Raw genomic sequence first — 12383 nt, forward strand, 5'->3', positions numbered from 1 at the left:
TCTAAAGGTTTCTTCCCACCCAAACCAGTCTATGATTCCATAATTCAAGTCTCATGAACATCTCTGAATATTGCAGGAGAGCTCCTGGCTTAGTGCTGATTGTGGTTACACATGTGACAGGGCTTCTGCTCTTCTCCCCAGCAAGACCTCAGGGAAGGAGAGAGCATCAGTATGACCCATACAGATCCAAGTGTTAATGCCCTATCTACAAGCCTGTGAAAATACTAAGCAGCCCTTTCTGGTGGTGACAAACTTCAGGGACTTCAGTGGTACTGTTGGATTCCTCTCTAGTTGTTGGTTGGTCATACTGGCACCGTGTGGATCATCATTGTGGCTTAGATGGACACCACTGTTTCTGTGCAGATTCTTTGCATATTGAGGAACAATTATAGTTTGTGGGTTCCTCTCCTTATCCTTCAAGGTGTAGAAGAAGGAAACAAATCAGAGTGAGTCTCAAAGATGATGGTCAGAAGATTACAAATGAAGATTTCTGGGCTGCCCAGAGAGGTGGTGGAGTCTCCTTCTCTGGAGAGATTCCAGACCTGCTTGGACATCGCAGTCCTGAGCAACCTGCTCTGAGTGACCCAACTTCAGCATGGGGTGTTGGACTAGATGACCTCCAGAGGTCCCTTCCAACCACCCCCCTGCTGGGATTCCATGACTTCTCACTGCCACTTTGTATGTAGGGATGGAAATCCTTTCTCAGAGAAGCTTTTCTGTTGCTCAGTTGGTTCAGCATCAGCAGGTAGCTCCTGTACTGTGTCAGAAAGGCTCACATGACTGTGTAAGGCTTTTGTTTTGCATTGTAAGTGTTTTCTGCAGGTTTATGAGCAGCAGTTTTCAGATAATTTGGAGCAACGTGACATGAAATTTCTAAGTCACTAAATGCCCTTAGGTAATCTTTGCTCCTGGTTCTACAGATGGTTTTGAAAAATGAGATGGTGTGGAAAATGGTATAGAATCAAACAGCCATAAAATCATAGAATGACTTTGGTTGCAAAACACCTTTAAGGTCATCAAATCCAACTGTTACCCCAGCACTGCCAGGTCACCGCTAAGCTGTGTCCCTCAGCACCACAGCTACACAGCTGTTCAATCCCTCCAGGGATGGGGACTCCACCACTGCCCTGGGCAGCCTCTTCCAGGCCTTGACAACCCTTTCAGGCAGATCTTTCTTAATGTCCAACCTGAGCCTTCCCTGTCACACCTTGAGGTCTTTTCCTCTTGCCCTATTGCTAGTTACTTGAGAGACCCTTCACCAGCTTCATTGCCCTTCTCTGGACATGCTCCAATCCTTCAATGTCCTTGTTGGAATGAGGGGCCCAAAACCGAACCCAGGATTTGAGATGTGGCCCTCACCAGTGCCAAGTACAGGAGGACAATCCTTCTCTAGCCCTGCTGGTCATGCTGCTTTTGATTTCAGCCAGGTCTTGGCCACCTGGGCACACCCTGGTTCATCTTCAGCTGCTGTCAACCAGAACCCCCTGGTCTTCTGCTGGTCATTTCCCAGCCACTCTGCCCCAAGCCTGGAGCATTCATGGGGATGTTGTGACCCAAGTGCAGAACTCAGCACTAGGCCTTGTTGAACCTCATCCCACTGGCCTTGTCCCTTTGATCCAGCTTGTCCACGTCCCTCTGTAAAGCCTCCCTTCCCTCAAGCTAGATCAACACTCTTGCCCAGCTTGGTGTCATCTGCACACTTAATAAGACTGCCCTCAATCCCCTCAGCTAGACCACAGATAAAGATGTTAAACAGAACTGGCCCTAGCATGGAGCATGTTTTGACCTAAAGCAAATGTTTCATGGACTGTAGGTTGAGCAGCTCTGATTACTTATAAAGCTTTCGGTGTCCTAATTAGTTTCCACTCAGCTTACTGTTTTTTGAGCCTGCTGCTTCAGCACATGCCTTTTTTTTCTGTTTATTTCCCGTTGTTTTCCCTAATTCCACCAAGACTTGTTGTTTTCTGACTTCTGGGCACTGATTTCCTGGGTCTGTGGCTGACAAAATTTCTGCCTAATATGTTATTTAGTGATATGAGATTCATCAGATTCAATAAGACCAAGGGCAAGGTCCTGCATCTGAGTCGAGGCAATCCCAAGCACCAATATAGGCTGGGCAGGGACTGGCTGGAAAGCAGCCCTGAGGAGAGGGACTTGGGGGTGCTGGTGGATGAGAAGCTCAACAGGAGCCAGCAGTGAGCACTTGCAGCCCAGAAAGCCAAGCAGAGCCTGGGCTGCATCAGGAGAAGTGTGGCCAGCAGGTCAAGGGAGGTGATTCTCCCCTCTGCTCAGCTCTGCTGAGACCACACCTGGAGTACTGCATCCAGTTCTGGAGCCTCTGTTCCAGGAAGGATCTGGAGGTGCTGGAAGGTGTCCAGAGAAGGGCCACCAGGATGAGCAGAGGGCTGGAGCTGCTCTGCTGTGAGGACAGCCTGAGAGAGTTGGGGCTGTTCAGTCTGGAGAAGAGAAAGCTCCAAGGTGACCTTCTTGTGGCCTTCCAGTATCTGAAGGGGGCTACAGGAAAGCTGGGGAGGGACTTTTTAGGATCTCAGGTAGTGACAGGACTGGGGGGAATGGAATAAAGCTGGAAGTGGGGGATTCAGACTGCACATAAGGAAGAAGTTCTTCCCCATGAGAGTGGTGAGAGCCTGGAATGGGTTGTCCAGGGAGGTGGTGGAGGCTCCATCCCTGGAGGTGTTTAAGGCCAGGCTGGATGAGGCTCTGGCCAGCCTGATCTAGTGTGAGGTGTCCCTGCCCATGGCAGGGGGGGTTGGAACTGGATGATCCTTGTGGTCCCTTCCAGCCCTGACTGATTCTGTGATTCTATTGTCACTAATTGACAAAAGAAATGCATTGCCATTCTTGCATGATAAAAACAGATCACCTGAATTGTTTGAGAATGCAGAAGAATGATGTTTATTTTCCATCTTTTCTTCTTCTGTATCATTCTCACTACAAAAAAAAAAACAAACATTGAGGTGTTGGAGTGCATCCAAAGAAGGTCAACTAAGCTGGTGAAGGGTCTAGAGCAAAAGTACTGTGAGGAGTGACTGAGGGAGCTGGGGTCGTTTAGTCTGGAGAAGAGGAGGCTGAGGAGGCTCTCTACAGCTCGCTGACAGTTGGGGGTGAGGTGGAGGCTCGTCTCATTTCTCAAGAAGCAAGTGACAGGAGGAGAGGAAATGATCTCAGGTTGTGCCAGGGGAGAATTAGGGTGGACATGAGGAAAGAGTGGTTCAGAGTTGCAACAGGCTATGATTACAAACTCTCCAGCTAGTGATTACCTTCAGATTGTTTTTTTTTTTCCCCCCTCTTCTGGTAGAAGAAAGTCCTTCAGCTGCCAGCTCTGTATTTGGTCTGTCAGTGCTTGGCTTCTCACCCCAGGTTTGGGGTTTTTTTTTTTATTACTTTCAGATTGTGTGTTTGTATTGTTACTGATTGCTGTTTGCTCTGGGAGATGTATGTTTGGGCTTGTGCACTGAAACCTTTCCCAGCAGGGGAGCAGGAGCTCCTGTGGAGACCAACAAATGAGCACTGCTTCAGAGGAAACATTTTTCATTACATTTTTATGTCCCCATTGTTGATTTAGGTTTGTTTTTTTTTTTTTCTTTTTTTCTTTCTTCTAGGTGCACTTTGGCTTTCAATCTTGTTTGGTGTGGGCATTGCATCACCCAGCCCTACAAGCTCAGGACTGCCTTTGCTTTTCTCACTGCTGCTGTTACCCAAACTGTTGTTTGAATGCTGGGGTGGGTGGTGCAGGTGGGGAGGACTGAGTAGAGCGTCTAATTGTAACAGCTTTGTGCGCACATGGGAGTGCTTTGGAAACACAGGGGAGCCTCTGTGTTTTCATGAGGGTCCTTTTCACTAACAACCTCATGTGCCATAACAGGAAGTAAACTTATGTTCCAGAGAGGTTTCACCTGGTTTTGTTTGTTTTCTTCTTGTCACAGGCTTGGGAAAGGGAAATACGAGGATGGTGATGGCATCAACTTGAATGACATAGAGAAAGTCCTTCCAGTGTGGCAGGTAGGTGATGAACATGCAGCATGGTGGAGAGCAGCAGCTCCTGACCTCACCTTTCCTTGGGAAACCCTCCACAGAAGTGGGAAAGCTGCTGGGCTGGATATGCTGAGCTTGTGGTCCTTTGGTGTTTGTGACCAGGAAGTGTTCCTGCAAGCTTGAGTGATGGGCAAGGGTGGTTACCATGGAGACTTTGCTGGGAGGTGACAGGCTGAGCACAGTCTACATACACATGTGCAAATACATGGGATCATCTATTTCAGGAAGGGAGGCTCTGATAAGCATCAGCACTTCTGAAAAAGGGTTGATAAACTGCTGCCAGTAAGCCAGCAGTGACGGTGTGCTGGCCCAGATGTTTCCCCCATGGGCTGTGCCTGTGTATAATAATGTGCAGGGGTCATCTGCTTGTATGCTTGCTCCAGTCTGTTCCTTCTCCAGTTCTCTCTTCACTGCCTTCTCTAGATCTCTATTTCCAGTCTAGTTTTGGTTGAATGATCTTTGATGTTTGGATACTGGGGGAAAGGCAGTGTGGGAGTCCAACTGAAACGTCAATGTGTTAGCAGTGTGTAACTTTTCATGGAACCATGTGTTAGGTTGGAAGGGACCTATAAAGCTCATCTAGACCAGGCCCCCTGCAGTCAGCAGGGACATCTGCAACAGCAGCAGGTTGCTCAGAGCCCCAAATAACCTCACCAGGGACGCTGCCAGGGGTGGGGCATTCCCTATCTCTCTGGGCAGGCTCTCACTTTCTTCCTCGCTAATCTGAATCTCTCTTTTTGATCCATCACCCCTTGTCCTGTCACAACAGGCCCTGAGGAAAAAGTCTGTCCCCAGCTTTCTTCTAGGCCCCCTAAAGCACTGAAAGGCCTCCAGGAGGTCTCCCTGGAGCCTTCTCTCCTCCAGGCTGCCCAAGCCCAACTCTCTCAGCCTGGAGCCTCCCAGCAGAGCCCTTCCAGCCCTGCCAGCATTGCTGTAGCCTCCTCTGGCCCTGCTCCACCAGCTCCCTGTCTGTGCTGTGCTGAGCACTCCAGAGCTGCCTCAGCACTGCAGGGGGGGTCTCAGCAGAGCACAGCAGAGGGGCAGAATCCCCTCCCAGATCAGAGCAGCCAGTGCTGCTCTGGGCTGGCAGCACTTGGTGCTGGCTCATGGCCAGCTCTGCATCCCCAGAAGGCCTTCTGCACAGGGCTGCTCTGCAGCCCTGCATCCTCCAGCCTGAACTGATACTGGTAACTGTCCTGATCCCTGTGCAGCACCTTGCACTTGGCCTTGCTGCACCACATGAGGTTCACATGGGCCTTCTTAAGCTTGTCCAGCTCCCTCAGGCATGTCAACCACAACACTTTCAGGAGCCTCAATCCTCAAAGGAACAGAGCTGCCAGGGCTGGGCAAGTTTCTCACGATGCTCAGTGGGTTTTTGCTGTCATCTGTTCTTTGTCCCCAGAGAGAAGAGTGGAGATCCCTTGTGCTGTGATAGGGTTACCCTATTCAGTGCTGGGCAGAGAGCTCACTGAGCTTCTGGCTCATGCATGAGGAAAAGCTTTTCTCCCACTGCAAACCATGTGATAGTCTGCCTCACTATTTCTTTTGGGTGAGCTTGCTGGCACCAAATATGTGTAGCAGTGAAAGAGTGGAGAAGTGCTGCTGACTTTGGCAGGCAGAAGCACTGCTTGCAGCTGCTTTCTGTTCAGTCTTTTCCATGCTTGGTATGTCTGGACTTCAGGTCACAGAGAGAAAACATCAGCTGATCCAGACCCCAATAATTCTTCAACAGAAGATTTTTTTCCCTGGGAAATAACTGGAAATGAGGAGTTACACCATCTTTGGTGAGAGAAGCTCTCTTTCTTCTCTAGGATATATCTTCTTTCCTAATCAACAGCTGTTGAGTAAACTGGCTGCTCCTGGTCCAGTCATCTCATCCTGTCCTAACACCAGGCTGAGTCACAGAAATGCAGAATCACAGAATGTGGGGAGTTGGAGGGGACCTCTGTGGATCGTTCAGTTCAAACACCCTCCACAGCAGCTTGCCCAGGAGCATAGTGGCCAAGGGGGGATTGGAAGCTCTCCACAGAAGGAAACTCCACAACCTCTCTGGACAGCCTGCTCCAGCCCTCCAGCATCTTCACACCAAAAAAGTTTTTCCTTCTGTTCAGGTAGAACCTCCTGGGTGCCAGTTTGTGCTCCTTGCCCCTTGTCCTGTCCCTGGGCACCACTGACAAGAATCTGTCCCCAGCCTCTTGTCCCCCACCTTTCTCTCTTGCTGAGCATTGCTCAGATCCCCTCTGGGGCTGCTCTTCTCCAGGCTCAACAGCCCCAGGGGCTCTCAGCCTTTGCTCCTCACAGAGATGCTCCAGGCCTCTCAGCAGCTTTGTAGCCTCTGCTGGACTCCTCCCAGTCCATCAACTCCAGTGAATTAATTCCAGTATATACCTCAATATCTACCTTTAATTGCTAGTGTGGCACCTCCAAGCTGGAAGACCAGGTGGGAATGCTGGACTTGGAGTTTTGTTTGTGCCTCTGGGCAGATTGGTGCAGTGCTTGGGACAGGCTTACCTAGATACATACAGTCACACCTGCTGGTGGGAACTGGGAACCAGCTGGTTCTGGGTGAAGATTGATCTTGTTTGATGTTAACAAGTGCACTTGTTGCAGACAGCTGCTTTAATCCTGACCTGTAACTCTTTAACTGGGTTTGAACATGGTTGTGCAGTGCTGACACTGGGTTTGCTGGTCTTGATCCCTTGGTTCACATGGCTCTGGGGAGGGCAAGAGAAAATCCTTGTGTGAGTGAGCCTATGGGAAGAAATCTTTCACCATCCTTAGGTCTTTCCCACACTGTGCTGATGTTTGTGTCATAGCCTGAGGAAGAGGCTTTTCAGGTTGGAGAGGCATCAACTCTAGCTCTGTCTCTTTTTAAGAGCTGAAGGGACCCTTACAGCTGTTTATGAGGATGGAGGGGCCAGTGTGAGCATGGATTTGTGGAATCACAGAATGCTTTGGTCTGGAAGAAACCATTAAAGTTCATGCAGGCCGTCCTCCCTGCAGTCAGCAGGGACACCAGCAACTACAGCAGGTTGCTCACAGCCCCAAACAACCTCACTTGGAATGTTACCAGGTATGGGGCATCTACCACCTTCTCTGGAAAACCTGGGACAATCTCTCACCACCTTCAGTGTCAAACATTTCTTCCTTCTCTCCACTCTGAATCTCCCTCTTTTAATTTATACCATCCCTCCTTGGCCTGTCACAACAGGCCTTGAGAAAAAAAATCTGTCCCCAGATTTAAAGTCCTGAAGATTTTAAGTCCTGAAAGGCTCCCAGAAGGTCTCTCTGGAGCCTTCTCTTCTCCAGGCTGCCCAAGCCCAGGGCAGTGGTGGAGACCCCATCCCTGGAGGGGTTTCAAAGCTGTGCAGCTGTGATGTTGAGGAACATGGTTTAGTGGTGACCTGGCAGTGCTGGGTTAAGGGTTGGCCTTGATGATCTGAAAGGTCTGTTCCAACCAAAACAGCTGTATGATTGATGTAGGACATGAATCTGGCACCAACTTCCAGTGTTCATCCAGGTCTGTGTGTGTATCTACAGGGAGATACAGCAGCACCCCTGCTGGGTTAAGCAGAATATTCTGGATTTCTGGGTTTTGCTGTAGATGCATTAATTTTGCTGCTGGAATCTCTCACTAATGCTTTAACAGCATGCTGCAAGGGAAACCTCTGACTCTCTGGCAGGTAAGAGCTCTAACACCAAGGAAAACCAAAACCTCCTTCCCCATAACTCTCCTTCCTCAGAGCCACCTGAGGGAAGATGCTGATCTCCAACTTCGTGTTTGGAAATCGGAGGAGCAGGGATGCTCCCCTTCACGGCGTGCTTCTGCCCTCTGGTGGGCATCAGAGGTGGCTGAATCCTGCTGTCCTGTGCTGGCCACGATTTCTTCTGGCAGATTCATAGATTCATAGAATAGTTTGGGTTGGAAGGAACCTTTGAGACCATCTGGTTCCAACCTCCACACCATGGGCAGGGACACCTTCCACTAGCCCAGGTTGCTCAAGGCCTCATCCAGCCTGGCTTTGAACACCTCCAGGGAGGGGGCATGCATGACTTCCCTGGGCAGCCTGTTCCAGTGTCCCACCACCCTCACTGTAAAGACTTTGTTTTCTGATATCTAGTTTTCTGATAAACTAGTCTGAGTTTACCCTCCTTGAGCTTAAATCTATTCCCTCTTGTCTTATCACAACATGCCTTTGCAAAAAGTCCATTCCCAAGGTCTTGTTACTCCCTCAAAGGACACCCAGCTGGTGTTTTGAAACTTCCTCCTGCCCTTTCTTCTCAGAGCTCAGGTGTTTGGGTTTTGCTGGCTTTGGTTGGAAAGCTTCATGACCAGCAGCTCACAAGGTCATTTTCTCATGAGCTGAACCTCTTCATCTCTCCTTACTCATAGGAGTTTGTAAGCTTGGGTTTGGGCACTGACTCAGCAAAGTGCTGCCAAAAAGTGGCTTTGGAAGAAAATGATCTTTAGAAGATAAATGTTCCTCATTCCTAAGGTCTGCTTTTTATTGCACACCAGGGAGTACTGCTTAGAGAGGTACAGCTCAGATGTAGAGCCACTCTTCATCATCCTCTCTGTTTTCACCTCAGCTGGTTTATTGGAGGAAACCATGTAACCATCTTGGCATCATGAGGATGTCATGGGAAGGGCTGAATCAGTGCATTTTGGTTTTGCTCCCTTTGGCAAACACTTGGAAAGGCTTCCAGACTTGGATGTGTGACAGCCAAATGGTCCTAGATAGACGTTCAGGCTGCAAGCCCTTGGCAAACTACACTTACAGAGAAAACAGCCCAGGAGGTCATGTCCTACCAGGTAATCCCAGTCCTCCCTGTGCAGCTGCTGTATAGCTCAGGAAGGATACAGAAGGCTGCTTGTCCCAGCAACATGCTGTGAATGCTGCTAGACACCAGCAGAGAGTTTTGGAACACATGCCAAGTGGTTTCTGGAGTGGCACCTTGCAAGTTTTGGCTTTCATTTTACTGGATTAGTGCCTTCAGGATGGTCCTGCCCTCCTCCAAACAGGGTGGCTGTGCCTTTGGTTGCCAGCTGCTCATTCTCCTGTGTTTTAGGAGGCATAAATTCTATGGTACTTCAGAAATTGCCTACTGGGCCTCACTGGTGGTATGGAATAAGCTTGGAAGACAGCATTGATGTCATTTGGTTTGGCATCTGGATTGCCTCACAACTCATCTCCTTCCATTTCCTTACGGATTTTTCGACCCTCTTTGTCATATGCTTGGACTTACAATAAGCTGCTTGTTTTTCTTCTGGCTTTGGTTGTCATCCAGCTTCCTTGTTGGATGAGAAACAAAGGAGCAGCTCCTTAGGAGAAGGGCAGACTCCATAAACTGTTCATAGCATCATGGAATCAGAGAATGATTTAGGCTGGAAAAGACCTTTAAGATCATTGACTCCAACCATTAACCTAATGCTACCAAGTCTACCGCTGAACCCTGTCCCTAAGCATCATGTCCAGACGTCTTTCAAATACCTCCAGGGATGATGATTCAAACACTGCCCTGGACAGCCTCTTTCCAGGGCCCTTAGTGAAGAAATTGTTCCTAATGTCCAACCTAAACCTCCCCTGACACAACTTGAGGCCATTTCCTCTTGTCCTGTCACTTGCTACTTGAGAGAGCAGACCAATACCCACCTCACTACAACCTTCTTTCAGGGAGCTGTAAAGAGCCAGAAGGTCTCCCCTCAGCCTCCTTTTCTCCAGACTAAACAACCCCAAGTCCCTCAGCTGCTGCTTACCAGACTTGTGCTCTAGACCCTTCACCAGCTTTGTTGCCCTTCTGTGGACACACTCCAGCTCCTCAATGTCCTTCTTGGAATGAGGGGCCCCAAACTGGTCACAGTACTGGAGGTGTACCCTCACCAGTGCTGAGTACAGGTGGGCAATCACACCTCTACTCCTGCTGGCCACACTATTTTTGATCCAAGTCAGGATGCAGTTGGCCTTCTTGGCCATCTGGACCTCTTAGCACTGCTGTATTCCCAACTTTGTCCAAACAGTCTTAGAAATGCCAGGATTCCTAATCATGCAGGGAGCCCACCTGAATTTAGACACCTAACAGGCATCTCTGCCCACTCTCCTAGAGACCTCTCCTCAGTGACAAGTATTTTCAAGTCAGCCCTTACCATTCAGCATGGAGATTGTGAGATTAAAGGTGGGAACTTGTGTAGGGGCCTGTCAGTTGGGGTTCCTGCTGTAGGAGAGGCATGGACATCATGGGGTATGATTTGTTGTGCCTCAGTCTAGAGATCTAGAGAAGGTTAGGTGATTCCCATCTGAGGTCCTTTCCCTGTCAGATCTGCAAGGAGCCCAGGGGAACCCGCTGACAGATGGACTTGTAGTAGGGTAGTTTCCTTAAGGGAGATGAATCCAGCCCAGGTGTCCAGGAGAAGAAGAGTGGATCATGGACAAGCATCCCTTTGCTGTCACTCTTCATGCAAGGGGAGGAGGCTGGTGTCCAGCACTGGGGTGAGGCCTTGCTCCTGGACTCTGTACAAATTTCTGACCCTTCCAGTGTGGTGGTAGCAGGGGGGCAGGTCTCTTTGGAGCTCAGAGAGGGCTTTTTGGTGGGGTGGTGTTATTTGCTATCACCATACACAGTCCTCATCCTCTTCATGTCCTCTCTTGCCTGCTCTTCCTGCATGACAGGGTTAGGTAGTTCTCCTTTTAGCCACCCCAGATACCACTTCCTTCAGTCATGGCCAGGGTGGCCCTCTCTCAGTAGGCTCTTTGGCACTGGGAGAGCTGGGCTGGTCTCATCCCTCTGCTTGGCAACCTCTTGCACTGGCATTGACCTTGTCTGTGTGAGTGCCCCATGTGCTGTATGTCCCTCCTGCCACTCACCAGGTCTAACCTTGACATCCTTAGGTGTTCACCAAACACTTAGGAACAAGTCCAAGTGGCTCCCTAGGTAGCTCCATGCTTGGGAGGCTTCTTCTCCCTGCCCTCAGATTTTCCTGGACTCCATCCAGAGCGTGTAGGCATGGCATTGCTTCCAGGGAAGGTTTCTCGTTTAACAAGCCAGCTTCCCATATCCCAAGGGTCTTTCCAATGCTGTAGCTGCTAAACCACTATGGAAAGTCCCTGTCAAAGAGCCAAAGGTTACTTCAGTATAGGTCACAACGTATTGGGAGTCAGATCTCCAGTACTGAGCAAAAAGCTGTGACTTCCAGACAGATCTGATCTCTCTGTGGCCTGTTCTTTGTTGCATTTAACACGACTGACAATGACCCTCTCTTTGTGCTGAGAGGGCAAACTGCTCTGGTCACCTGTAACCCCTTCAGCATCGCTCCTGTGTTAGAGTTCATGCCACCATGGACCAAGGAAAGCAGATGAGACTCTTGCCATCCCCAAAGCAATGGAGAGGAGAGATTTGGAGCAAGGCTGGCTTATTTTCCAGGCAGGTCACCAGCTCTTGCAAAGTGCACACCTGGCCTCTGGCAGTAGAGTGCAATCACTGTGAGCCCTGAACCATGCTTTTTGTTTGGCATGCAGAAAAGTGGAGGTCTTCCAGTGGGGTTTCCAGATGATGATGGTCCACATATCTTAAAATTGACTTCTTCACCAGGGAAATAGTGCTAGGATGAAGGCCAGTGCTTTGAGCTGGAAGAGGGGAGATTTAGACTGGGGATTGGGAAGAAAAACTCTTTGCAGTGAGGGTGGTGAGACACTGGAACACGTTGCCGAGGGGTGCCCCCTCCCTGGAGGTGTTCAGGGCCAGGCTGGATGAAGCCTTGAGCAACCTGATCTAGTGGAAGGTGTCCCTGCCAATGGCAGAGAGGGGTTGGAACTAGATGGTCTTTAAGGTTCCTTCCAACCCAAACCATTCTGTGACTCTATGAAATGGTCTAAAGCTGTGACTTTTAAGTTTGTTTGTTTATCTAGCTATCTATCTATCTTGTTGCTGTTGTTCCTCAGATCTGGTTTCTGGTTGTTACAGGTGAGAGGGACTCTCCCTTCTCAGAGCTGGTTAGATTTTTCTGGCTGCTACCCAGTTCAAGCAGACTTAGCAACGCTGGGTCATCGTTTGTGGGGGTTCCTTCTCCATGGAGGGCATGGGAGTGCATTTTATTGTGGTTCCTGGGGCTGATGCTGGTCAGTGGGGCAGGACTGGGGCCATTCGGCCCTGTTGTTTGGAGAGCAGTGGCCCTGTACAAGTTTGTCTTTCACTGGGATGCTCTCAGACCCCAGCTGGGTTCAGAGATATGGGTGTGGGATGTGTATGGAAAGGGAAAAGGTGGTTTACACTGCAGGCCTGGTGGTTGGGTTGGTGTTTGGTGGCCAGGGGGACAGAGGGAAGCCCAGCAG

General features: G+C 49.6%; 1 protein-coding gene across 1 annotated transcript in view; it reads left to right on the top strand.

Annotated features, from left to right (window-relative positions):
* The window catches only part of CTIF (cap binding complex dependent translation initiation factor), a 165797-nt gene that overhangs the window by 37939 nt on the left and 115475 nt on the right, over nucleotides 1-12383 (top strand). The window contains 1 exon segment of the mRNA XM_054398006.1: nucleotides 3948-4023. Coding sequence (XP_054253981.1) covers nucleotides 3948-4023 — 76 coding nt within the window.

This window comes from Indicator indicator, chromosome Z, assembly GCF_027791375.1.
Source record: "Indicator indicator isolate 239-I01 chromosome Z, UM_Iind_1.1, whole genome shotgun sequence".
Taxonomy (NCBI): domain Eukaryota; kingdom Metazoa; phylum Chordata; class Aves; order Piciformes; family Indicatoridae; genus Indicator; species Indicator indicator.